Below are 27478 nucleotides of genomic sequence, written 5' to 3'. Positions count from 1 at the left end.
TGTCTTTTGGGACATCTTTCACACACTTCCATGAAAACACAGCAACGCTCAGTGAATTGATGATCTGAGTAGCCTCAACAATCTAATTTTTCTTCAAGGATGTGGAAATATTATCTTTCAAACGCAAATGCACATTTAGCAAGAGGTTGGACAACAACCCAAAACGGTGGTCCAAAAATGTGAGATTCTTTATTAGCTGCTGAAATAGTGGGAAGATCATTGATATATGCTGCTCAAATATAATCACCTGGCTGTAGGGACTGTATGATGATAGGATTATTTCTATAAAAATATATAAATTCAAGTATTTTCCATTACGTTATTATGCCCATTTTCAAAAAACATTTAGTGTCTTGATTTGTTCTCAAATTTACCAACTTTCAATATTTTAAATGTCCATTGAAATCCCAAAATGGATTTTTCACCCCCCCTGTCAAGGACAGAACAGACAGATGAAATAATATCAACAATAAAATGATTTTCCAACCAAAACAAAACACATTTTTTAACAAATATTTTTCAAATCAAAATTTTCAATGCTTTTTGCTGCATCAATTTAATTACTCCCTACTAATTAAATGTTCTTTTTAATTCATTATGACAAACATTATAATGACAAAAAAAGCAATCTTTTACTAATTTTGAGAAAAGGCTAATACTAAAGCTTCTGTGTGACCTTATCATTAATTAGCGTCTTTTGAATCTACCGGCTATAATCAGTAGCGCCATTGTTGGTTTGGCATTTTGGACATAACAGGAAGTCATTTGGGACTCTGTTGTTATATTGTTTGTGGGGGCGTTGTGCATTTTTTCTAGAGGCAGGAGAAGAAACAGAAAGTAAAGACTGCAGTCAGTTACCTTCATCAAAGTCTGCATCATCTTCAGTGTGCTGGGGGAAAGGGAAGCAGTTGGTGATCTCCAGCCGGTCTTCGACTACCAGGCCCAGCAGGACGCCCTGAACCACTTCGCTGCCTTGGCCCTCTTCCTGGTAGTGCTTGATAATCTTCAGCACAACCTGTGAAAACAAACAAAAGACCAATATCAATGAGGTATCAAATTACCCGCGAAAGAACAGAGGCAGAGAGGGGAGAGGAGGCGGCTTCCCCCTCCCAACAATAATCGTTTCTGAAAAGTGATATCATTTTCTGTACCACAGCTAATTTATAGCTGCCCATTGTTTGTGCATTTTGTGGTAGTTACAGCATTTTTCTTTAATGTCTTTTATCATCCTTTGATTTATGTTGTTCGATTCAGTTGCTTCAACCCTGCTCCCCATCTTGATTTGTGCTCATTAGTTTTTCAGTGTTAATTAATTCGACATTTACAAGCTGCCGTTTTTCATCCCTCCCGCTGCAATTCAGTGGTTTTCCTTTCGCTGTTCTTTTTGCTATATCTATATATATATAAACACATTTTATTAGATGCACCCTAATGCCAACATTAAAATAAATAATTTCCCCTCATCAATCTGCACTCACCACCCAATGACAAAGCAAAAACAAAATTCTGGCTGCAGAGCTCAGAGACGGGATAGTTTAGAGGCATTTGGGGAAGGCTACACAAAATTCTGCTGCACTGAATTACTTATATATTAATGAAATTGGGAGGCATGGGTTTAAGTGGGCTGACCCTGAATTGGGTCCATTCATATTTAAAATGATGCTGAACTGGAGATGGCAACCTTAAAGATTCAGGAATCGTGGGGTGTGGAGTGCCACAGGGTAGTATACTAGGCCCTTTATTTTTCCGTTATATGTAAATTGGCTAAAAAAGCTTTCTCGTGCAGTATTTTTTATATGCTGCTGACAATACTGTTTTAATGGTACCACATAAAAGATAAAACAGAGTTTGAGTGAGGAACTTATAAAATATAAGTACATGGTCAGATAAGAGATAGTAGAAAAATGTAACGATTTTTGGTGCCAAGATAAAATTAGCAAGGTCACCGGTTTTTATAGTCAAAGGCGGAGACTTTCATATAACTGTGAAAGACAATGTAAATTATCTCGGCTGTATTTTAGACAGGTCCTTCTCATGTGGAAATATGACTTTGAAAGTCCTCACCAAGATAATTCAAAGAAAACTGGAAGACATCTGGTACACTAAATTATCACAAGACCTCAAAAACAAATGACAAAATGTTCAAAATAAATTGATATGGGATATATCAAAAGGCCCATCCATGAACACATTTGGACCTGCACATTTTTAAAATTCCACTGGAGGATGGGGTTTTTTCCCCAACGTTCGACGATATGAAACAGATTTTGTATATTTACATGTCCAAAAAAAGGTGCAAAACTCAACAAAAATTCACACGGGGTCACCCAGGCAGTCAAACACTGTGCATCCCAATGTGCATCAGCCACTGTCACCACCTCTAAAGTCTCAAAATTCAACTTAGCGAGCAAGCATCTTTCCGGCGGCGTTGAGCAGCTGCGAGCACATGAATACTGATGAACTGACTGGAAATAAGTCGATTTTTCCTAGAAATTAGTCCTTGCCATTTATCTGTGTGACGCCTTTATAAATGTTCATTCTTGCAAGGTTCAGCCCACCCTTAAGAGGATCACCACCTCCACTCTGGAAACCTATTATAACTCCTACATTTAAATGCTTTCAGTCAGGTTTGTAATCCAATATAACTGCAGCTGTCTGTAAGCAACACTAGTATAGATATTAAATTCAGACTATAATTAGAGTTTACTCTTTTTAAAGACCAGTAAATACGTCCTCAAAGTATACAACAAAAAATTATTTTTTACCTATTATATAAATCTGCAAGCCATACTTACCAATATCCACTTTCCGAAAGGAAGCTACTGTAGCCGGACCAATACTAATTTTTGAGGTCAATAGAGACATTGAAATTTGCAAGTAATTAAAAAAATCACAAACAATATATTGGCAATTTTTTTTACATAAAGACATTACATGAACAACAGTCTTGATAGGGATCCCTTAGATTTGTCTATCCTTTCATTTTGTTCTTAATCCTTTATTTCGTTGTGTCACAATCACTTCTTATGGAAATATTTTTTCGTTGTTGACTTCATGGCAGTACAGTTATAATGGATTTCATAATACTCATGTGTGTACCTAATTAAGGTTACAAAGTATGTCCTCAGACAAAAAGGATTCAAATTTCAAATCTGACTGGTCACTAAGATAGCCTTTAAACATGATAAATTTTCAGCCACCATTCTACACTGTTCACTGGTCACCGAGCTCTTGCATAAAACCACAAAAATACAATTTAGGAGGAAATTCTGGGCAATGTTACAATGCTGGCTATGGTTGAGGAAAATTGAGTGGTAAGCACCACCTGTCGGCTTCAACGCTGGTGCATCACTGATCTCTAGAGCTTACAAAAGGCAAGTTAATATTCAGCACGGCTTAGCAATTTACACGGAGAAAAGAGGAGGTGGCACCCAAAGAAATGTTAAGAAAAATGCCACCCCGGGATGGTGGGAGGGTATATTTGGACTTGTACTCTGATATCCCTAACTGTCGTGCCTCAGATAGACAGAGTGTCCATGCATCACCGAAACCATTTAATTTTTAATGCCAGATAAAAATGGGCCAAACGGACAAGCATCCACATGATTGAAGATCTGGTTTAAACTGTAATGCTGCATCACCAAAGCGAAGAGTGACGAGAAAAAGGCAAAGCATCTAAATGAACGGGAACAGGATGAGAAGCTGAAAGCATAGTGTGGCGGGAGAGAGCATAAATCACGCTGAAAACAGTGTGAGCAGGTCACAGCCAGAGGCATTAATAATATACATACACTCACATACATGCAGGAGCAGGGTGGCAGTCCTGGAGCCATGCTCACAACAAAACACCTATCACCACCATGAGGGAGCCCTCACCGGTCTCACAAGCCAATGCGCGAGCGCACACACACACACACACACACACACGCATAGACACACATGCATGTGTCTGGGGAGATGATTTATTTCAATAGAGTGCTAGACCTGTCATGCAACAAGTAAAAGAGCTAGGGGCAGGAGAAGGGAGGCGATGTGGGGTGGAGTGGGGAGAAAAACAAATCTCATTCTCTGCCTGCCAGCCTTGGCTTCTCTGACTGAGACGATGAAGGTCTGGACAATAGGTCGGGGGAGGTTGAGGGAGCGAGAGAGAGCGAGAGCGGTGACTGGAGAAGGTGATAGGAAAAGAAACAGGTACGAAAGGCAACAGAGAATAGGGGAGAATGCGAAACCAGAAGGATAAAGATAATGATGACAAAAGACAGCATGAGGGGACCAGGCGAAGGCGAGGAGAGCGATGGGTGAACAAATGACAGCGAGTGAGAACGAGGGGGAAAGAAAGGCGGAGAAGGGCTTCAGTAGAAGTCCTCAGGATCAGCAGTGGTAGCTGCTTTACAAAGCACACCTGCCCCCCCCTTGATCTCTGGCTCCCTTTTCTGCCAGCAAATAGCTTTTCTAGTCTCACTGTTTCAATGAGTGCAGATAGCACAGATACACAATGCTCTGAAGCTATCCAACTGCTGGCAATCTGTTCATCACGCGCTTAAATAGCATCCAGGTGGAAGAGGAGGAGGTGAGAGCTGGCCAATTGGCTAAAAACAACTCCAGGAAGGTCAAATAAATGAAACTAAATTCGAGCAGGGGTTTTAAGAAAACTCCTGAACCTACAGAAAGGCAATGTGAGAGGAAGAGAAGGAAGGGCGGAGGGCGGGGGTTTCAGTGGATTTGTTGTGCGGGCTTCCTGATGTCGAGTAATTGCCATCCGGTGTTTTAAGCAAAGCCTGGAAATCTCCAGGTTTGTGCAAACCTACGCACGCATGCACACACACAGGACAATCTCTCCTGTCTCAACTTTACATTACAGTCATCAAGTTACATTTACTCCCTTGAAACTAAACCATAACTACTTCTTGCCAAACTCTAATTACTCCATAACCTTAAAACATGTATTCACATTTAAATTAATGATTTACATTATGGGTCGCTTGCTATTTATCCTTGTGAGGTAAAGAGGTCCCCATTATGTGATTGTATAAACATATTTAGGTCCTTACGACATGAATAATGCCCAGACCCACACACACACTCTCTATTGATCTCGCTCACCAGCAGCTAGCCCACTGAGTTCACCTCATATGGAGAGGCCCAAGATTGATATGTGGACAGCGCATTATAAATCAACAAGCTTAAAATTGAACTGAGCAAAATCAATTGCGGTCCAAATCCCACGTTGCCTGCCTTTAATTCTCATCGTAAATCTTCTCTCTCACTTGCACAAAAGTGCTCATATTCCCGCCACAACGGGGCTAGAGATATGAGGAAAATACCGCAAGACAGAGACAACCCTGTAATGACTTTTGTTTTTGCGCCACTGATGTGGAGATGTAGTCCAGACTCAATGTTGGCTGTAATATACTTGGCAAGAGAGAACACTTTTGTGCGGCACGAGTCATTTGTTGGGTTACGTGGATTCCCACTTTGTCTGCCAGCTTTCGCCCGTTGGCCTGATTAGATCTTTTTCAAACATGTTTGATTTCGTTGGGCCAAGTTGGACTTTGCAGTGTGAAGAAGTCCAAGACTGACAAATGATAGCCAGTGGCTCTCACGACAACCAACGGGAGGCGTTACTGTGAATTAGGGCAAAGAAAGAATCGAGGAGTTACGTGACTTCTAACAACAACACCTGATCACTCCACTCTTGAATATATGCTACTCAATTTCATCTGCAGCAATAATTCACTCATTAAATGTTACAAGATGTCTTGTCTGTAGTACGTCATTACAGATCAAGTGTTCTTGTAATCAATTATTCCTGTCGTTCTGAACGTGCAAGTGTCATGAAAGTGTCTGTGTTTCATACTATAAATGGTCTTCGTGTTTTCAGCAATAGACATTTAATTTACTTTCAATTACCTCGCCATATATGAGTTATCATTGTTTGTGTCAGAGAGCCGCCATTCAAACATTAGATTAAAGCTGCCTTCAAATCGAGGAGGGACTTACAGTAAACAATGCAGATTATATAATGTAAACAGCATTAGTTGAGTAGTTTGTAACGTCATCGCGTTGATACCTGCCACATTGTTTACTGTTCAGTCTCCTATAGCCCTATCTGCACTATACAAACATCTTCCTACTGCTGCTGCTCCACATTAAAACCATTCAACTGGGGAAACGAGTGACTTTTATTGAGAAGCAACCACGGCGTAAACAAGACAAGAAAGAAGATCATTTTTGAGTTTTCAAGGCAGGAGCTGAACAACAAGCCGCCGCCACAGCGAGGTGACCAACTTCACTGTGACCTGCTGTTGTGCGGAACCGTTTGCAGCATGAAATCAGATCGCGGCTTTCATTTTTATCTTTATTTTTACCAAGGACTGAAAAACTACGAATATCAACTTTAAAATACCAAGGAAACATAAATTGTAGATTCTGTATTATGAAGCAATAAGAGGAACCACAGCAATGAGTGGCTGTACCATACAGATGAAAACATATGTTTCTACACTGGGTAGTAAGTCATCTCTGGTGTCTGTGTGTGTCACAGACGAGCTGTGACATTACGTAGTGTGAAGACCTTCTGGACGAGTCCTGACTTAAGGACCTGAGACAAGTGGAAAAGCCTCAGGGAGAAGACGGGTCTGTTCTGCCACAGTGTTTTACCCATTCATATAATCCCCCCCCCCCCCCCCCCCCCCCCCCCAAAAAAAAACAGAGGATGTGACTGCCTGCCACTGGTAGGAAATGTTAAAACCAACGTTGACATATTTCCAGCCTCTTTAAGCCCCTGAGCTTTAATGTCAAAATGTGCTGCTGCACAATGTACCCTGACTTTTCCTTGATTCACAGCGTGCGAGTAGGGCCGCTGTCTGGCGAGCGTCACGCGTCCGAATAAATAAAGTCTTCTTCAAACGCACAGGTGTGATCTCAGTGTGCGTTTAATGGAACCCATCGCTGTGCAGCACTCTGCTCCTGTGGCAACATCAGCCAGTGAAGCCTCCTTCAAAAGCGAGGAAACCAATCCAATTTTACTACACAGCAGAGGTGATGCCGTCTGTGGGCAACGCCCCCCAGCCAAACCTCTGACAGACGGGTCATGACGCAAGGCAGCAGCAACAACAACGGCTGCATATCAACGCATTTCAGGTGAGGCGCGTTTCACAACTCAACCCAAACCTTTCCTTCAACACTCTGCATCCAAACGGCGGCTGCACACTAAACAGCTCTCGACTGTGATTTAACGGCTGCGATTAAAAAATGTTTGGTTGATGAGAGTGAGAAAATGAATTAGGAAAATCTCATTAGGAGGTCTAAATAATACACGCTGCTGAGGTGAAATATTTAGATTTGAAATTAGGGCCCCGAGACTCTGGGGCAGCTTTAATGAGAAAAGATAAAAGGGAGGGAAGCAGCTGGCAACTAAAAGTCCCGCTACCGCGTTGAGGCACGCCGGGCAAATGAGCTGCTTTGTGTCCAGTGCGGTTCAGGGGCAGTGAGGGGGGGGGGGGGGGGTCATTACAGTGCATGGGCAGTGAAGCAAGTTTGTCCTCTGCTGTTTATACAGGGGTACTGCAGAATATGAACAAAATGTATAGGTTTAAAAGGTTTGTTTGATGGTCAGTTTCAACACGTGACACGCCATCTTCAGAGCGACACACTGGCAGACACTGGTGCCACGAGCCGTAAGACGGGAGGGTTCAGTTCAAACAATACAGAGAAATATTAGGTCTGAATTTGGTCTGATATCTCCAGGCACATGCGGACAGCCACAATGCAAAACACAAGCCACCTTCGTGTCGTCTACGTGAAAGATCTGACTGAGGTCAATATTTTGCCACATTTGGGGAGTCGAATACGTTTCGTATGAAAAGGCTAACAAGCAAACACACCAGAGATCCGTCGCTTATCGGTGATCTGCCCGGCAATTTCTCTGCAATTTTTGAGTGAGGAGCTTGTACATCGGCTATTTATTGTTGCAATTAATTTTTTTGTGTTGACTATACGAACACACTTGCATTCATTCCATTTACTCCTTAATTTAAAAAAGGATGCTTACTTAATGCAGGGACTAAATTAGGTACGTGTTTTAAAGATACCCCGGGGAATCATCAGAAAGGGCCAAACTCAGCTTTGGTTTTCAAGAGACAAGTAATCTCTGTGAAGCCTCAGAAGAAAATCAAAAGCCACCGCGTTGAAATACAAAGCTCGTGATACTGAACACGGCTGAGTGATCCTCGTTATCAACCCGACCGCCGGGGAGGTCCTGCCTTTCGAATCAAACACCCCTGTAGCTTCCCCGGAAAGCCAACACCGGCTAGCTCGAGGCCCCGTTGGATAGTTATTTGTTATTAGCCTTTCCAGCAGTTAAAGGGATGTAAACTAAATATTATATATATATATTTTTGTCGGTGAGTCTCGTCCGGCTTCACAGATTAAACCAACGTAGTGAACGTTTTAAAATCAGTTGGTTAAACCCCTTCACAGGATCTGTCCGCCATGATGATGATGCTAACATATTAGCTCGCGTCGGCACCGGCTAACACCCGGAGACCGGTCTTCTCTCACACCCGCCACCGACGTTCGACACGTAAGCACCGCAGTGACACTCACCAGTCCCTCGATCTGGATCTGTTTGACGGGGGAGTCCAGGGTGCCGGTCGTAGACGCCACCACGGCGCTGGTTGTCGGAGCGGTCTCTTTACGTGAAGCCATCTCGAACACCACACGCGGGCAAGAAGGAAGGACGGCTTTCAGTGACGGACGTTTCCGGTAACTGTGCGTTCTCCCTTTTTTTCCCTGCTCGTGCAGAAACAAAGGGTATTAGGCGAATAAGAAGTTCCACTTCGTTATTTCCACCGCTGGCACAGCAATATTATAATATAATATAATAATTGTATTTATATAGTGCCTTTCAGAAGTAGCTTCATAAAATGCTTTCACAAAAACATACAAATCACAGACAATTAAAATCAGCATTCCAACAATAATACCGTTTTCAGGTCACATATCTGTATAAAAAAAAAGTATATATATGTATAAAAACAATATTAAAACACGAGCGATAGAGAGATACTTAATTTCGAATAATAGACGCCAGTCTGGATTTTATGGTCATCATTTTCATCATTGAGTTCATTACATCCTTTAAGTAGTCCTATCCTATCATAGGATACTCCTTCCTCCTGGTGTTATCCTCTCCTCCTCTACACTGAGGTTGTCCTGAAGTGAATACTTTTCCTCCTCTCTCCTCTCCCTCTCATGCAAGCTCAAGATGTTTCGTATTGAATACCATTAGCACACAGACTGATATAGGAACTGACCAAAAATGACTGCTGGCATTTTTTTAAATGCTCCGACTCTCACAAAAAACATTAAAAATATGCAACAATAGTAAATATTTTTCTCAATTAACTCATCTTGTGGTGAGATTACAGTATTACAGTAATGTATTCTTTCAATCAATCAACAGACAATGAAAACCATAATACAGTTGTCAATTCGTTCAACTTTATTTTTCATATTTGTTGATATTTGAGATAGTTACAACAAACATATCACATCATGACTTGTATTGTTTTCTCACCTGGTGATTATATGAGAGATGAACCCTTTTACAATTGTTTTTTTTGTTGTTGTTTTTTTACACAAAAAGTTTCCTGCGTTGCACTGGGTTGATGTCGTGCTGGCCTTTTGAGACATAAATATGGACATATGATCCACATTTTACCTGGAGTACCCTGGGAATGAATGACACAGCTCACACTAATGCTACTGGACAACTATTGAAAGGTTGAAATTATTATACACTGTGGGACTTATGGTATTGCGTGTCATAAACAGGGAAAATCATCGCACAAATAGGACAAATATTATCTGGAATGAGCTGAGTTTGACGAGCTGCAGTTGCATTTTCTTTTGCGTCTTCTCATGCATTTCTGGTTGAGGTGCCGAAAGCAGCCAAACTGGTTTTTACCCAGTGAAATGACTGTTGTTGTTAAATTATAATATCACTAAAATTAAATATGTCAAATTGTGTCATTGTGTTTCCCTTAAAAAATGTGAATGGCTCCTGATTGAGAAACATTCTTCTTTTAAGTAAAGTTTCTTTCAAACTGGTCTTTAAACTAGTTTTTAGTTAAAGGGAAAAAAACACTCTTTGAAAAATACATCCCAGCACTTGGATGATTTCCCATTTTAGACACATTTTTGAATAAAGATTTTCCAAAAGAATTTCGTTTGAATTTTTGGATAAAATTTGTACAAATTGGACTGGAGAAGGATTTGACACATTTTTTTAAGTTGATTGTTGGTGAAGCTCTGTTAGATTTTTGGACAGTAATATTTAATTAATGGTGAGCCACTTGATTAGCCATCAACACAAAGTATTCACTGATTAAACTCTGTAAAACAAGACCTGCAGGTGATTGCTTGAAATCCTCGCTCATTACTCTGTTATCAAGGAGAGTTGAAACTTATGTTTCTTTGAATTTAAGGTTATGAGATAGATTTTACATAGAAGGTACCTATGTGTATATAGATATAAAGTAACCCAATTTAAAACATGACACAAAAAATGAATATCCAGTTTTACCAAGTACTTAAAACAGTTTATTTGAAATCTTTACAGATGTATCACAACTAGAAGTTACCAGAAGACTAAAAAGGTGGGATACCGAACATAACTGTAACAAGTACATTACCTAGTTACATAATGCAAAAAGGTGAATAAGCATAAACATATAAAGGTACAAAAAAAAAAAGATCCAAAAGAACTTAACTGATACACTGCTTGAATTATACATCTGAAACATGATATTAAATGCCAGGTAAGATTTACCAATTTTTATTGTTGTTTTTTTTAGATTAGCCTTTTTGTTTAATCATGAAAGAGCAAGTGCAACGAGGAGAAGGTGGAAGAGGTTACACTTCTGAGCAATAAAACAGTACCTTTCCAGAACATGTAGAGTCAACGAGGGATATCGTGTGAAAATACAGGGCTTTTTTTTTTCTTCTAAAATCTCCAAGATTTCTGGTGTGACGGGGGCAATAGCACAAAACGTATGGAATGAGCAGACAGTGGAAATTTAACTTACAAAACATAATGAAGCTTGCAAATCGGTGACAAAAAAGATGTTTCTTTATAAATATAATTGTTAAACATTCTTCCTCACTCCATTTGACCCAAATGAATACTGCATGATTCCATCTGTAGTACAGTAAAATCCTTTTTTAAAAAGTTTCCAAACCCAGTTCTCCACTACTCCCGCCCCCTTTCCCCAGAAACAAAATGGGCTGACAGGAAAAACAAATTTAAAAAGGCAAAAAACTCGAGTAATTAAAAAAGTATATCTGTTGCAAGCAGAGTGTTTTTTTTCTGTTCTTCCAATGTCTAAATAAGGTGAAATCTTGGTCCGGCGGTGGCGACGATATCGCTGTAGGGCTCCGTCTGGGTGACCTCGATGGCTTGCTGCTTCTTGAGGACCAGGAAACTGTAAAACTTGGCTGCTGCCTGCTTCTTGTTGTTGTTCCGGCACAATTCAAGCAGGCTGACAGAGTCTGCGCCAGTCTTGGCCATGACGCGCTACGGGAGACAGAAGCAACAAAAGATGAGTCCATGTTCTTTTCATTTGACCTTAGGGTGATGATTCAAAAATTCATACGATGCTCATTTTTCATCTACTTTTATCAAAAGAGAGGGGGGAAAATGCAATGCTAGGAAGCTTGGTTCCCAATTGCTTTTCTCAATTCAACCTATATTAAATTACATTCATTCAGCCGACGCCCTTTGTGTCGGCAAAAAGTTTTAAGGGTTTTTGCTGACTTGTTCCTCAATGGTGGAAAGAACTCCCCATTGACACCAGGACTGCAAAAACCCTTAAAACTTTCCAAACAAATGGGATTTAGTTGAGCGGTGGCAGCCAACTCCTCGCAGTGAGGGACTAGCAGAGCTGAGTGGACGGGCTGGGTTGACCATGTTCTATACACAGAGAATATATTCTACACAAGGTGAACACAGAAAAGCAATATCACACATAAGAATATCACAAACACAATGTACCTGGAGTCCGTGCAGCATCTGCTGGGTTCTCTTGTTCCACCTCTTCTCCTCCTGATCCTGGTCTCCCTGACCTTCCTCGTCCTGGGGACCACAGATAAAGTCATCAGCATCAATTGGCCCAGATTCATACGGCTTTTTTTACAACTTGTTATTGTAATTTCTATTGTGGCATCACTATTACATGACCACTACCATGTAACAGAGAAAAATCAGTTATCCCCCCTCACCTCTTCTTCATCGCTATCGTCCTTCTTGTCTTTGCCCTTCTCGTTGAGGAGGTCGAGCTCAGGGAGGAGCTGGCTGAGGTTGACGCTGGTCTCCTCTGGGGGCAGATCCACCTGAGGCATCTCTAACCTCTGAGACAAGACCGAGCGGTCGGCCGCCTGCTGCTGCTGCTCTAACGGAGCCATCTGAAAGAAGGGAAGCAGAGTGGAAGTCAGGACCGAGACACTGTGTAGTCAACTGAAGTGATTATGTATTGTGATTGCTGAGAAATTACCAGGTCTATTTTTTTCCATTATATAAGACTAATGCGACCCGATTTTAAAATCCTTAAATCTTTTCCAAAACAGCGAACAGGTTAAAAATGGGAACATATTAAAGGGGCAGTAAGCAATTTTGGAGAAGGATTTATCGTTGTTGTTTCAGGCAGGGGAGACGGGCGTGCTAGGAAGGAGACCAAAACCCCTGAGTGGTAGCATCTGTCGCCAACACATCTCTTAAAGGTATCGGGGAGTGATGTTTACAAACTGCACAGTGTTGTGTGGTGCGGTCCGCACCATATTTTGTTTTCATTTAACAGAGCCAGGGCTGAGCCGAGACAGCTAGCGTACCGTGAGGAAATATTTGCTGTACAAAAAGTGCATTGGATTAAAATGGCTTACTGTCCCTTTAGAGCTCCGATGCCTGAACACTGAAATTTTTTTTATTTTCCACATTTGGTCACCTCCAATTGAAATGCAGAGGAGAAAATGTGCAACCACAATTCCAGTTTTTTTGACAAAGATCTTTTTTTTTTACAGTCACTCACGGGGAGGGGGCCCTCTTTGTCCAGGGTCTTGCGTTTGACACCTCGGGGGGTGGAGGGAGGAGGCATGGCCGTCTCATCCAGGGTCGTTCTGCTTCCCTCCATTGCAGAGGCTGCCAGCATACTGGGCTCCTCCATGATAGTCTGGTCTGTGGGAGATGTGGACAGATTGTATGAAGGCGTCCTAGTTAAAAACTGTCACGACCTACGCTCATCTCCTCCATGATGACTTACCGATAACGTCTCTGTGCTGACCCAGGACCTCCTCTCGAGGCACCTCGGGATTCTCCAGCTCTTTGAGGAATTCATCCAGACTATCGGCTTCTCCACCCTTTCTCCTCTTCCTCAGCTCGTCTGGCACCAGAGGCGTCAGGCAGCGCGTGAACATCTGTCAGAAGAGATTTCACAGTTAAAATGTGAAGCAAAGTAGTGGCACAATTACGATGCAAGGGGACTGATAAGGAAGAAGGATGGAAGTCAAAAGGCAAAGTCTGCGAAATTATACATCAACACATTCTCCATTCTGTATTCTGGAGGGGTAACATGGTTGTGAAACGATATGGGAAAAGCGAGACAAAACCAATCACCTGCTCCACCTTCTGTTTCTTCAATGTTCTCATTTTAAAATCCCACAACATGAGCAGAATGTTAATGAATACATATAACAATCTTACAAATATACTCTCTCCCTTTCCTTTTAACGGCCTTCGGTATGACTCACATGGAGAGGAAGGCCTCCGCTGTGGCTTGCGCATTACCATTCTCCATATTCAGGGGATTTCAGGCAGACAGCTGACTGGAGTGGACGTGTGTATTCAGTTTTTTTTCCCATACATATGTATTTATAACAAACTTGTGCTACCTTGAGGAGCCTGGCGTTCCAGAGGGGTTGAGCGGGCAGAGAGAAGAGCTTCTCCACTCCTCCGGTCTCCTTCCACATCATTAGCTTCTTGGTGGGAGGGGCGAGATCCAGTGTGGTGACGATGTCCGAGTAGTCGGAGAGCTGGGCCCTGATGGTCTTACTGTCCAGCTCCTTCACGCTGTCCACAATCAGCTTCCTCTTACGCTTTGCCTTTGTCTCTTTCACTGCAAATCCGACGAAATATTTGTACTTGGTGACCATCGCCATCAATATTATTTCTCATCATTAAAAGTAGGGGTTAAGTTCATTTGTTGATCCAAGACACAGAAAAAACAGCTATCTATAACTGCTATGTTAAACTAAGTTATCAGATCTGAATAATGTGTAAACATCTGTGGAATAGCCCATCACTTTGCTCAAAGGAGAGCTAGGACCAGCTGAGCAGATTACTGTCATGCACGACACTCTCTCGTCTGAACATTTGTTCATATCATAGCAGTAACTTACACTTATAAAACTTAATATTTTTTGAACCACGACCATCAGTGATCGGCTCAAGAAGCTCCAAAAAAAAAAAAAAAAAAAAAAGTTTATGAGATTAAGAAGAAGAAGTCTACGGCTGTGTCACGTACACATGCTGTTAATTCTACATTTAGGTATCAGAGAGGACTTATTATGACCAGATAGATATTTACGGACTGGGATAAGGATCAGGGCTTGATTGGGACATCAATAACTACAGTTAGAAGCAGAAATAATACCTTTTTTTTTTTACTCAAATAAAATCCTTTTCCTTGTAAATGTCACCTCATTTCCCATCTCAAAGCCAATTATGTGATAAAAATTTCATTGCGCCCCTAAAGTTCTTTATGTGCTCCTAAATTTTTCAACTTAAGTAGCACATGTGCTCCTTGGGAAAAGTAAGCATCAGGGCCTGTTGGGTACATCCAGGCACATCTGATACAACAGTTCTGGTTATAATGTTCAAATACATTGAATTTTTTTTTTTTTTACACTTGTTGATTCAAAAATATGATTGTCTTGGAGGATGTATGTGGGGTTGTTTATGTTACTTAGTCTATTGAAATTTATGTTATTCATAATTTTGACACCACAATTTTCATTTTCAAATGTATATCACCCCTCAATATTTTATGTCTCTTTGATTTCTAATAATAATCATGGGTATCAGCCCCAATTATGGTCCACCCATAATTAAAAAGGTAACTTTTTAGCACATTTGCTATCAAACAATTGTGGGGGCTTCATTCTACTAAAAAAATGAGTCTACTAATTTGAAACAGTAAATACAAGCGGAGACTTGTCAGGGATGGATACCTTGGTACCATTCTTTAAGAGGATTCATGAATGAAGTTGATTAAATTAATGCAACAATTCAAAAGAGTATATTTATTTAAATACTGCTCTAAGATGAAGGAGTCTTACCAGTGATGTCAATGGGCTCCAGGGCGAAGGCCTCCTCCTCATTGTGAACCAGAGTAGTCTGTTCTGTCTGATCAGCCATCGCTGGCAGTGGCTCCGCTGGGCCGGAGTCTGGGCTGTCTGGACCCGCTACACACACAAAATTGCATTTCCCGTTTTACAGGCAGGTACTGGTACAATGTGCACACCACTGATAATGGTATGATTACAAAGGTATTTCACAGATTAACAGATGTATAGGACAACAAAAAAACAACAACTTCCTTTTAAATATCATCTGAAACTAGGTAATTTAATTTTGCTTTACTTACGAGACTGGAGGTTGTCGAAGTCGTCCTCGTCGTCTCCGTGATCCGGAGGCATCATGACACTTTCTGTGATCGCAGGAGGATCGTCGAAAATACCGCCTCCGTCTTCGGAACTCAGCAGCTTATCAACTGGGAAATAACAAAAGAGGATTAACTTGACGATCATTCTTTTGTTACTTTATCATTAATATCTCACAGAGCTACTTAGACAACAACAGTAATCCAATACAGTAGATGAGATAATAAAACTGCTCACCCAACATTCCCCCGTCGCTGTTGCCCATGGAGCCATCCCCAAAGTCGTCATACTCCATGTGGTTGGACTTGTCGGGGAGAGCAGCTGGACCAGGCTCAGCCTCCAGCAAAAGGTTTGAGGCAGTGGCTCCCTGCATGATATCCTCCTCAAATGTGCTGGCATCACGCATCATTTCTCGGTCGTCCATACCAAAGTCAGCTGAAGAGTACAGCGGGTTATTATTATACAATGTCAACGTGGTGTTAGTATTCAGGGAATTTTATGTCATATCTAAATCCCATGTCATCTAAAAATAATTGTGTAGCATGAGTCTATATATCAGTATAGTACAGTGTCCTACCAAAGTCATTGTCCTGCAAGAGACTGAGGTTGCCAACATCTTCCCTCATGGTGATCTCTTCTACTCTGCTCTGGTTCAAGGTGAACTGCTGGGCCACGTCTATGTCACTGTTTGAAAGAACACAACAAAGACGTCAGGGATGAGTACCACAGCCTGGATAAAGTGTCTCACTATACAGACCAATCCATTATTTAATAAATAAAAAAAACTTAAGCAGCTAAAATTTAAGTAAATGTTCACTTACTCCAGATCAGGGAGTGGTTGGTCAAAATCATGGAACTCTTCGGGTAAGGTGATGGCATTGTAAGCTGCCTCTCTGTTTTCCTCCGGTAGATCCACCACACCTGAATCCAAATGACGGTATAATGTTGTTATAACACAACTGTAATCTATGATTGTAAACCACAAACAACAAGTCAGTTCACTGACAGTAAAACATAAAAAAAAAATTGTTTGGAAAAGTAGATCACAAATTCAGAAGAATAAGTGGTTCATCTTGACAATCTCAAATATCTCTGCTGCTTAAAGATAGAGAAAGAAAAAAAACAATTCCATTTCGCTCTCAACCTCAGCAAAGAAAAATGCACAAACTATTTTCTTAAAAAGAAAAAAATCGAAGAACTAATTTGTCTCAACATTGCATCTTACCCGGCCTAAAAGCCATTTTGATCTTGATGAAGGCTTCATTACAGTCAGCGAGCAGGTACTTGGCCTTCCTGTGGTAGATCCTCACCACCCCAAGGAGCAGGTGGCCTGACGTACGCAGTGCCATCTTCACCTAATGAAAAAAAGCACAATGAAAAATCACGTTAACCATAAGGGTTGTCTTAATGATCAACAATCACTAGGGAAATTATTAAAACAATATTCTAAGATTGTGACAATTTGCAAAAACGCATTCATAAATATTGTTGCGAGGTAACAATTAAGACAAGGCAGAGACAAATAACAATTCAAGATATGACCATGAGGGAAATTGTTAAAACAATATTCTAAGATTGTGACAAGTTGCAAAGACACATTCATAAATATTGTTGCGAGGTAACAATTAAGACAAGGCAGAGACAAATAACAATTCAAGATATGACCATGAGGAAATTATTAAAACAATATTCTAAGATTGTGACAAGTTGCAAAGACACATTCATAAATATTGTTGCGAGGTAACAATTAAGACAAGGCAGAGACAAATAACAATTCAGGATATGACCATGGCTGAAGCTTGCAAAGTGAACACACGGCCTGCAGCAACATCACAGGTCATTGTCTCCTTACCTTGGGCGAGATGATGCTCTCCACACTGCTCTCCAGGTTGCATTCGAACACATGGGCCTTGGTCAGCTTCTTGTCCCAATGGGCCGCTAGCCAGATCTTGGCCAGCGGCCCACGTTTGCTGAGGACAAAGTGGGCGTAGAACATTGCCCCGGTTCCCTTGGCTCACACTCACACTGCTGTAAGGTTTACCTGTGTTGGGGGGGGGGGGGGGAGTTATAGGAGAAGCCATTTCTGAAAAGGTTCGAGACAAAAAAGCAAAATTGTACCCGCATACAAGATAAACTTCACACACAGGACACAACCACTGTAGAAATAATTCACTGGTACACTTCAAGTGCAATATTTATATTTATTCTTCACGTGTAACTATTGCTGCTGCTATGTATATATATATTTTTTATATTTTCTGTTTTATTTTGTATATACCTATTGCTTTTTAAAATTTCTTTCCATCTTCTGTCCACTTTGCTGCTGTAATGTCCAAATGTCCCCATTGTGGGACGAATAAAGGTTTATCCTAACTTATCTTCCGTACGATTGTGTTTGACAAAACAATGCCGATATCAGCCAAAGCCAAAATATCTTCAGAGTTCGTGACATGGCGATATGGGGATCAATGCTTTGTAAGAAATTTACAATTTATTTTAATGTTTGTTGTGATACAGACAGTCTCAGTGGCAACACAAGCCAGATCAGAAGTGGATGGATTAAAGATTAAGCAGCTTGTTGTTTTCCTTATTAGAAAGTTAGGTAATATATCATAAGTAAATACTGAGTGTCTGTAATCTCTTGAAGAAACGTTTGGATACTGATTTATAACATCTGCTCTTCTGGTGTTGCTGCCTTAAGGGCTAATTCACAGCTAACGTGAACCCTACAACCAATCAACGCTCACTCGGTGCATTTCCTTTCAATCTTTACGCCATGAGCAATTTAACCAACTTGACTGGGTCGTAATAATAAATACCAGACGCAGATCACAATATTAAGAAAAAAACTACGATGTTAAACGAGATCAAAACAGGCGCTGACTTCTGCTCAAGTTCCGCCCAGTGACGGAGGCAAACATCAGCATTGCACATGTCCGCTGACGGTAACCGACGCCTTTCGATCGTACTCCTCTCAAGAGGATCGGGAACTCTACACCGGTGCAGGCACAGAAAAAAATACCCAAACATGAATTGTGCGTGTTTGCTCGGTCGGCTGTTGTGCGCGCAGGGCGCCAAATGGATGTGATCGACCCCGGAGCATAGCCGGCGCCATCAAGTGGGTCAACTGAATTAGCCGCCAGCTAACTACAAAGGAGGCGGCGGAGTCGTTAGCTGTGCGCGCGACGCACCGTCCGTGCCGAGTCGTTACTTCGTTCCGGTTGAATTGGAGCCCTTCTGAAAGACGGCTACAATTCGGAGAGAAAGAAATGACGTCGCTCATCAAAAACCTGCTCATACTTTTTTCCCTCTCTGCCAGCACAACTGCATCGTTAGCTTGAGGCTAACGGCTCCCTGTGCACCGAAGGCCACGGCGAATAAACACAGACGTGCAACGCGTATTTGCCCCCGTGCGACGCACCAAACATCGCGCAAAATACTTCCGCCGCAGGACGCACTCACCGACGGCTCCCGCTTTCCAGTGAAATTCGAAATGGTTATGTTATTTCTCCCGGCGAACGCTCCCCTGTTGTACTCATTAAAAGAGCCAAGATGGCGCCACTCGCCTTCCTCCCGCTCACCGCTGTCCTTTTAAAATCGGCAGGATGTTTACAGTCAAAAATGGCGGAGGAGGAGCCAGTGACACTGACAGACAGCCCGCTGTGAGCGCCCGGCGGAGATAGGGGGCGCTGTGGAGCAGCGCTCACCCTGCACTCACCAAGGGGGGGGGGGGGGGGGGGGGGGGCATGCGCAGTAGAGCTGCAACAGTTAATCGATTACTAAATTAATCGCCAACTATTTTGATCAATATATTAATCGGTTCAAGTAGTTTGTAGGGGAACCATGTTCGTTTTGCACACTACTGGTAACTGGTTGTACTACTGCATTATTTCCACTGTTAATATTCATGTAAATTCTTTATATTTATTATTCTTATCCTCTATATTTTTGCAATTCCTATATTTTTTTTTACATTTGTTTGTGTATATATTGTATATATTTTGTGTGCTGTGTGAAACGGAATTTCCCAACAGTGATAAATAAAGTAAATATCTATCCATCTTTCTTTGCTCCTCTATGACAGTAAAACTGAATATCTTTGGTGTGTGGACAAAACAAAAAATCATATTGGTGTTTTGGGAAACACGATCGACATTTTTCACCATCATATGACATTTTATGGGCCGAACCAAAAAATTGATTAATCAAAAAAAATAATCGACAAATTAATTGATTATGAAAATAATCTTTGTGCACAGTGCATTTGTGACCAATAAAACCAATAATTATGATTATGAAAATGCAGTGTCATTATCATTATTAGGGCCCGAGGCCCTATTGTAATTATTATTATTATTATTATTATTAATATAGTAAATCAATATCCAGTGAAGTATTTTCTGCCATGTTTTGCCAATAAAAGTCTGCTGTGAGAAGAGGTCTGGTAATGACTAATTACTTTTTCGTTGTTGTTGTTCGTACAACGGATGAATGAATTAATCAATTAAGGTACGTTTAGAGACATAATCTTAGACAAAACATTTACACAAGAAGGAATCAATCTTCAGCCAACCAAATAAAATCAATCCTTGGTACAAAACCAATTTCCAAACAGTATATTAGATACAGAGATGAGGAGGAACATGCCAGACAGAGAGACCGACTCATCTACAATCAAATTGCAAAATTGGTATGCAGTAAAGAGGATTTGTCTCATAGGCTCCAGCATCTGTTGCAGTTGAACTGCTGCCAGCTGAGCATGTTTATGAGTCGCCAGCAGCAGGGCTCCATGTAACTGTATTGGGGTGGATGGTTTGATAACCGAGGTATGGTCTGCACACGTCACTTAAGTAATGTTAAATCAAAATTTGAATATACATTTAATTGTCAAACATTTCATAGTCACATGCAATGAGTGTCCATCTGTAGCTGGATATCTGTCTGAAAATGATCACATGATCATAACACCAGTCAGTTTTTAAGAGAAGAGGAAAATTCCCTAAATGTATTGAACCGTGTTTGCACATATGCTCCAAGAATCAACCAGGTCCTCGCTTTCACACACATTTCATCATTGCACCAACAGTCTCATTTTGAGATTAACAAATTATTGATCTGGGCATAATGACTAAAACATGACTCTGCAATTGAAAGCCAGCAGATGTAAGGGAGGCCACATGAATATAAAATGGTTTTAAATTAAAAATTGGATGGAGATTTTCGATGTGTTGCATCACTGATTGAATGGAATATTAAATCTAGCCCCTTTTTTGGATAGACAAATAGAGATTTGCACATGCAGAGTCACGTCCGGATGGTGACACCGATTTGGGCTCCCTGTCTTTTAAACAAAAAATGTTTATCCAGATAGCTGCCTGCTGCTTCCTGTTGTCACATGACAGATACGTCCAAAGAGCTTCAGAGAAACCAGCCTCTTCTGCACCGATGCTTCCCCACTTATGAGTCAAAAGCCTGAACATCTGATTATCTCTACCTACTATAAAACACAAGTATATGATTACCTGCGCCGCTGAATGAAATGAAACATCTTGTTCAATTTTATATGCACACACGAACACCCGGAGGAGATGTGGGCTTAAAGTGGAGACAGGTTTTCACCCAGGCAAATACTGAGTGAAGAATCGAATTCCTTTAATCCAGTGGAATTTATTGTTTCTGGCTAATAGTGTCATAATTAGCCTAGTAAATAAATGTTTCATTATGTTAAACACACACACTCTTTAGTAACATAACTGTTTTTTTTTCAGTGCTCCTGATTCAAGTCCAACATATGACAGCAGAACATGCGATGACATCAATTAATCGCAATGTGTTTTTAGTTGCAGTGTTAAAAAATAATGTTACCTCAAACGAGAAGATGCCACCATGACATCATTTCCCCTGATACCAAGACAGCAACCCTGTGACAGAACAATCCTCTTCACTTGCAGACAGTATCATAACATCTCAGTGACCGTGTTGCCATGATATCCCAAGCACAGTTGACGTTCTGTAAATTTGAGTCACAGTTTCTACTCCAGGTCTCAGGACGAGCCCGCGGCTGCGCTGCATGCAGGGATCCTTCTCCACTGCAGATACACATCTCATCAATAGGATTAAGATATGGTGACCTGATTAGCACACAGGTCGACTTCTGGCCCCCGGGGGCAGCAGTGGAACTCTCCAAACGGTAGTTGGTAAGTTTTCACTCCTCGGTTTATCGAAAATCACTTTTTCATTTCCATTAACATCGCTCAATCTCATGTGTTTGTTTTGGTAAACAGACCATAAAGAAGAGAACGTCTGTGGTCTTGTTCATTTATCCTGTTTGGGCTTTGGCCCCAGCTTTAACACCCGGTACATCTTTTTTGCTTTGAGTTTTTTTTTCTTCTTTTTCTTCCAGTGCCTGTGTGTATGTTTTGTGGGTAGCAATCTCTCTCATATAGCTGTTGCTCCAGCTGAGTTGGCAGCTCTCATGCACCATGGGATCATCCTGGATAGATTCTGTTATTTATGCAGCGTGTCTAAACCAATCATCCTGACAGATTTATGTAAACACAGCAACTCCTTGGCACAGGATTGGCGGGGGGGGGGTCCACACATGCACAAGGAGGAAGCCGAAGATATTTAGCTCAGCTCTCCCGCTGCGGGTGCAATGTAGAGAAATAACATGCAAAATATGTTTGGGACGCTTGAAGACGGGTTGTTTGCGGGTCAGAGAGGAAGAGGGATGTATATTCAGGTGTGTGTGTGAGATTCTATATCTGAAAAGTCCAAATCAAATTTTATTGGGAAGATCACAGACATTCAGTCCAATAAACATAAACCAAAGAAAAATACGACCAAAAGAAAACAGAGAGACCGTTTTAAAAAACATTTTATTTGTCTGTTGTTGTTTTTTCCGTTTTTAAAAAATTCTTTTACAAAATCGTGATTTTTCCTCTATCGTTCCATGTTCAATCTCTACAAGGTTAGGTCTGTCTGCAGTTACAGGAGAGGATGAGGAAACAGGCAGCGATTCAGCCGAGACAACTCCTGCCTGATAAATACTGTGTACATCATGTATGTGAGAATTCTACTGTATATGTGCATTATATGTATCACTACACCTGTGACAACCAGCTAGAGGAGGCTGTTGGGCCCTCGCAAGTATAACAACACAAGGCAGTGCATGTGTCAGTACGAGTCGAACGAGACCTTGAAAAACGTTCCAATAACAGAAAAGGCAGGAATGTCAGTATCAGATCCAGTGTTAAACAACACCATACAGGGAGAATGTTACTGGCTATTGATAAAGAAAATAAAAAACGACTTTAATGAAATTGGGGACCAGTTTGTTGCACAAGGCAGATTGAAACTCTTCTTTTGAAGGCACATCAATGTGTAACCCCCTGCCCTCTGAAACAACACAAGGGGAAGAGAAGAGAAAATAAAAAGGTCTTCTTAAATATTGCACCAAGTTCATTTTCTGAAATGCGATTCTCTTCACGATATTATTAAGTCGTCCTGACGGCAACATAATACACAGATTGTTTATTTGCCGTCAAGCTGCACATTCTCAGAAGTGAAAAACACCACACAGCCCCGTTCCTTCTCCCTTCTCTTTCTCACACACTTTCTTACCGTCCAAGATCAACAGAAAAATACTTTATTGAAACAAATAAATATGGGAATGCATGGCATTCCTCATATTAGATGAAAAATATATATATATATACACAAACAAAACCACAAATGATCTAATGGCACATATTGGGGTCTGTGGAGGACTGTGAAACTGACCAAGATGATCTTGGACAGAGGAACTTTGACTTAATGAAGCACAACAATTTTAAAACCACATGCTCATTCAAGGTTCATTGAACTACATGAACATTTTTCAGATACTCTGATATGATATAATCTACGACCAAAGAAAGTTAGCGTGACTAATAATGGAAACAAACACGTATCATTTCCTTATTCCAATTAGCCTATTGATCCATCTGCAACGACCCAATCGCATGTGGCACTGACACTTCGCAATGCATGAAGACATTATAACCAATGGGATGTCTCAGATTTAGAAGACCAAAATCAAATCAAACAAAAATAATGAAAATTTATGTTAAATAAATATCCCCAAAAATTAGAATACTTAATTAATAGAGGATCTTCCCAAAAGGTGCATATTTCTTCCCTATGTTTTTTTTATCTGTATCAAAAATGCTTAGTGAGAATTATTCTTGATCTGCTCATATTTGCTTATAACAAGTGGGGAAAATACAGTAGTCTACTTTATATGATGCTATCTTTAATCTGACAGAATCAATTGCGGTTTGATGCTTCTATATAAAGTGTGTCAAGTACTTGTCAGGACAAAATGAAATTGGGTCTATGAGAGGGAGACAATGACACTATGTCAATAACTCTTGTTAACAAGCCCAAAAAGATCCACTCCCCGGCTTTCAGAGAGGTTTGTGTTTTAACAGACCATTGGTTGGCTTAGCTGGGAAGCTCCCCCATCCTGTAACCAAGACAACTATGATCCTATATTGTTCTTCAGGCCATCAAATATTCAAGTACTGATTCTAGTTTGGCGTTTGAGCCTTTATAAATGGGAAAAAGTTGAGAATGGCACATAATGACAATTTAGCTTGTTCAATTGAATAAAAAATACATTCAGCAAATAAAACTTCAACGCTGACCTGGAGAATTTACTGCAAGATCCATTGATTTCATCAGTCGCAAAGAAAATCACAAACCATGGAAACAAAAAACACAACAGAACACAGCAAAAGATCAAGGTGCTCATTCTGCACCACGCCTTTTCTCTCAGACTCCCACATCCCAACGCCGTTAAAAGAACTCGAGGCACTGTGAAAATCAGATCAGTGACTGTTGAGGGATTGTGTCATTGCTCCTTTTAAAAACCACCCTGCTATTGATTTTTTTCAGTTAAGACAATAGAGAGAATAGTGCTGGCCATTCATTCACTGTATAAAAAAAAATAGCAAAACACCATCCAAATATAGTGTTATCCTCTTCATAGTCATTATTATTATTAATAATATTCTGTCAGCAAAAAAAAACAACGTTCAGGAACCGGTGCATTGTGTGCAGAACAGTCCGTCTTGATCAGCGGGGGTTGAGTTGGGAGTGGGTTTGCCGCTGTTGGGATTTACAACTCCACCAATTAGACCACTTCGGTTCAAAGTCAAACACTTTAAAAGTCCTCACGTGTCCTTCGGCTGTTGGTGGCGATAGTGAATATAGTGGGACCCGTGTGCTCAGCTGTCCTCCAATACACACCAGAGAAAAAGAAGAGAGGCGAAAAAGAGGAAATACAAATGACCTAATGGAGGAGACAAGTAGATCTCTCTCCACCCAATCCCATTTGCTTCTCCATTGATCCATCCATGCAATCATGGAACGGCTTTGCATTTCTCCATGCGTCTGCCCCCTCGCCCTTCCTTTAATGTCTCCAGTGAGCGGGGGGGCTCAGGAGCGCTATAGCCTCTCTATGTCCCTGTACTTCTTCCGCAGTATGGACACCTGGTCTTTGAACAGGACCGGGTCCAGCCTCATCTGAGAGTGGACGAGGGGCATGGTGCCAAACCAGCTGGCAAACTTGTTCATGCAGGTCTGACGCTGGGCAAAATGGTCCGGGTCAGCCCAGCGAGACGCCCGGGAGCTCTGGGGTTGGGGGGTTTAGTAGAGAGGGATGAGGATTGAAGGGGGAAGGGGGTGGGGGAGAAAACAGGGGAGGAAGGAAAATGAGTGAAGACGGGGGGAAGAAAGAGAAAGATGGGCACAGAGAGGTGGGAAAGGGGAAGAAAAGCACCAACACAATGAATAATGCACCACCAATTGTTTCCGACCTTTTGGAGCCTATTGTAATTATTCATGAGTTTGTCTTTACTGAAAGGCCACATTGCAACAAACAAATTTCAACGCAAAGTTACAAATGACTGATGTTTTTTTCCCCTAACAGCAAAAGTCAGGGTTTAAGTTGGTATGATGATGTGTCTAAAGGGCGTCAGGGTCGACAATAATGAGGAAAAACACGGGTTTCTGACAGTTAAATACTGAGCCTCGTCGAGAGAAAAACAAATCATGAAATGATGTGGTGCTTTTTACAGTTCAAAGACAAGTGTCAGCATGTTTGAAAGAGAAGCTAGCAGAATGTGGGAAAGACAAAGACTAATATTGATGAAATCACAGATCTGCAACAACAATAATTTATTGCTTCTTTAGGGAATGACGGTGTCACAAATCTCTAAACAACCATACAAATCTCAATAAATCTCAGTGCCTATTCCACCTTTAGGCATAAAATAAAACTAGAATTACCGGCTCGCAGTTATGAGCCTCTGCCAATCAGACAAGTTGCCTTTTACACCCATGTGAGTGTAGTGAAGACTTTGAAGGGATCGAAAAAAACTGTTTTAGTCATAATTATCTTATGAATGAATGACCAATAAAATGGACCAAGATAATGTCTTCGGCCACAGCTTTTCACTGGCGTAGAGGTATTATGAATCAGCTTCTGCCTCACCTGTCCCATCATGGTCTCCTTGTACTGTTTCTTCTGGGTGACCTTGATGGGCGGTAGTTTGGAGACTGACGACACCAGGAAGTTCATCAGAATGTCCTCGCAGTTTGACATCTGGTCAACCATCGACTTCAGACTGACCGGAAGGTAAGTTGTGTACAAGTAGTGGTAGTATCTGAGGGAGAGAGTGAGAGGGAATTGTTATAGAATTGAATTAATAATATTATAAAAAAAATAATTACACCACAGAAGTGGAGGGTCAGTACTTGTGATAGATGGCAGCCCCGGTCAGCACCATGGAGTAGTCGTTGGTCCATTTGGACGTGTAGCCCCACCTCTCCTTGTTGCTGTCCCAGAAGTGGCTGCGGGCTGGGTAACCGACAATGCGGTCCGGGAAACTCTGCCACACTGTCAAGGCAAAGTCCACCTGGACCAGGATCAGAGAGAAAAAAAAGGCAAACAGGAACTGGAAGTGAGAAGTGAGTGAACAGAGGACTTTAAATATGGAGCTCATTCAAAGCAGGCATTTAGACATGTCATAGCAGGAAAAGCACAGATTTCACGAGAGAACATTAACAATTGGCTCTGCTCAGGTCAAGTGTCGCTGAAAAGACGTGACATTGTTAGAGTGGAAACCACTAATAGTGCTCATAAAACATTCCTGTACAAATGCATTTTACATAATTCACTAATAGTAATCAAATAAACCGCATACAGTGCTTATCATACATTACAACATGCAATTAAAAAATAAATAAAACAGACGTAGCCTTACTACTGCAAGCTGCAAGTCTTATTCTAATCTGTTTGTACGAGGTATTTGGACTGTCAGTGTGTAACGCTCTCCCTGTCTGCTTTCCCAAGATAAGTTCACTGTGTTCGAGAGTGTGTGTGTGTGTATGTGTATGTGTGTGTGCACGTACATGGCATGTGGCATCTTCCTCTACTCACACCGCCATTGCTAAATGAGTAATTATCCCTTCCCCTTTTGGACTTTTACAGTACAAACTATCGATCCTACTCTCACAGCAGCAGGTATGTTGGAGTGTAATGCTTTCACCCTGACAATTTATCTAGAAGTAGTGAGGTTGTCCCTTTCATTACTTTATATTCATGTAATAAACACATAAATGTCAAATAGATGGTGAGCTGTAGCAGAAAAAAATAAATAATCATCTGCTTATAGTAATTAGTGTGACCCGGTCCGTCTTGGTCACTCAAGGTGGTTTC

The 27478-nt window shown here is 41.1% G+C and overlaps 3 protein-coding genes across 3 annotated transcripts in view; all 3 read right to left on the bottom strand.

Annotated features, from left to right (window-relative positions):
• LOC118310575 (eukaryotic translation initiation factor 3 subunit H) overlaps positions 1–8764 on the bottom strand; it is a 44710-nt gene extending 35946 nt beyond the window's left edge. The window contains exons 1-2 of the mRNA XM_035633620.2: positions 8608–8764; positions 859–1015 (exon numbers count right to left, since the gene is read on the bottom strand). Coding sequence (XP_035489513.1) covers positions 859–1015; positions 8608–8709 — 259 coding nt within the window. The 5' untranslated portion in view covers positions 8710–8764. The remainder of the gene's footprint in view (positions 1–858; positions 1016–8607) is intronic.
• Positions 8765–10582: 1818 nt separating this feature from the next.
• On the bottom strand, positions 10583–19332 carry LOC118308418 (double-strand-break repair protein rad21 homolog A). The gene is made up of 14 exons (XM_035629974.2): positions 19177–19332; positions 17567–17755; positions 16940–17069; positions 16536–16635; positions 16292–16398; positions 15952–16149; positions 15699–15824; positions 15391–15516; positions 13945–14168; positions 13317–13470; positions 13086–13231; positions 12283–12465; positions 12056–12136; positions 10583–11578 (listed from the first exon to the last, which is right to left on the bottom strand). Exons 2-14 carry the CDS (start codon positions 17708–17710, stop codon positions 11387–11389), a joined length of 1911 nt encoding a protein of 636 aa, XP_035485867.1. The 5' UTR covers positions 17711–17755; positions 19177–19332; the 3' UTR covers positions 10583–11386.
• A 3243-nt stretch (positions 19333–22575) lies between these two features.
• Positions 22576–27478, bottom strand: part of LOC118307214 (exostosin-1a-like) — a 33831-nt gene continuing 28928 nt past the window's right edge. Inside the window, exons 9-11 of the mRNA XM_035629884.2 lie at positions 26515–26675; positions 26252–26423; positions 22576–25389 (exon numbers count right to left, since the gene is read on the bottom strand). Of these exons, the coding sequence (XP_035485777.1) occupies positions 25204–25389; positions 26252–26423; positions 26515–26675 (519 nt within the window). The 3' untranslated portion in view covers positions 22576–25203. The remainder of the gene's footprint in view (positions 25390–26251; positions 26424–26514; positions 26676–27478) is intronic.

The sequence above is a fragment of the Scophthalmus maximus genome, chromosome 1 (genome assembly GCF_022379125.1).
Source record: "Scophthalmus maximus strain ysfricsl-2021 chromosome 1, ASM2237912v1, whole genome shotgun sequence".
NCBI lineage: Eukaryota > Metazoa > Chordata > Actinopteri > Pleuronectiformes > Scophthalmidae > Scophthalmus > Scophthalmus maximus.
The sequence above is the reverse complement of the archived record's forward strand: the minus strand, read 5'-3'. Positions and strand labels throughout refer to the sequence as shown.

Coding starts and splice junctions, on each gene's coding strand:
- LOC118308418 (XM_035629974.2), bottom strand. CDS start 17,710: ATGTTCTACGCCCACTTTGTCCTCAGCAAACGTGGGCCGCTGGCCAAG. Junction 17,070..17,566: donor AGAGCATCATCTCGCCCAAG/GTAAGGAGACAA, acceptor TTTTTTCATTAG/GTGAAGATGGCACTGCGTAC. Junction 16,636..16,939: donor CAAAATGGCTTTTAGGCCGG/GTAAGATGCAAT, acceptor ATTTGGATTCAG/GTGTGGTGGATCTACCGGAG.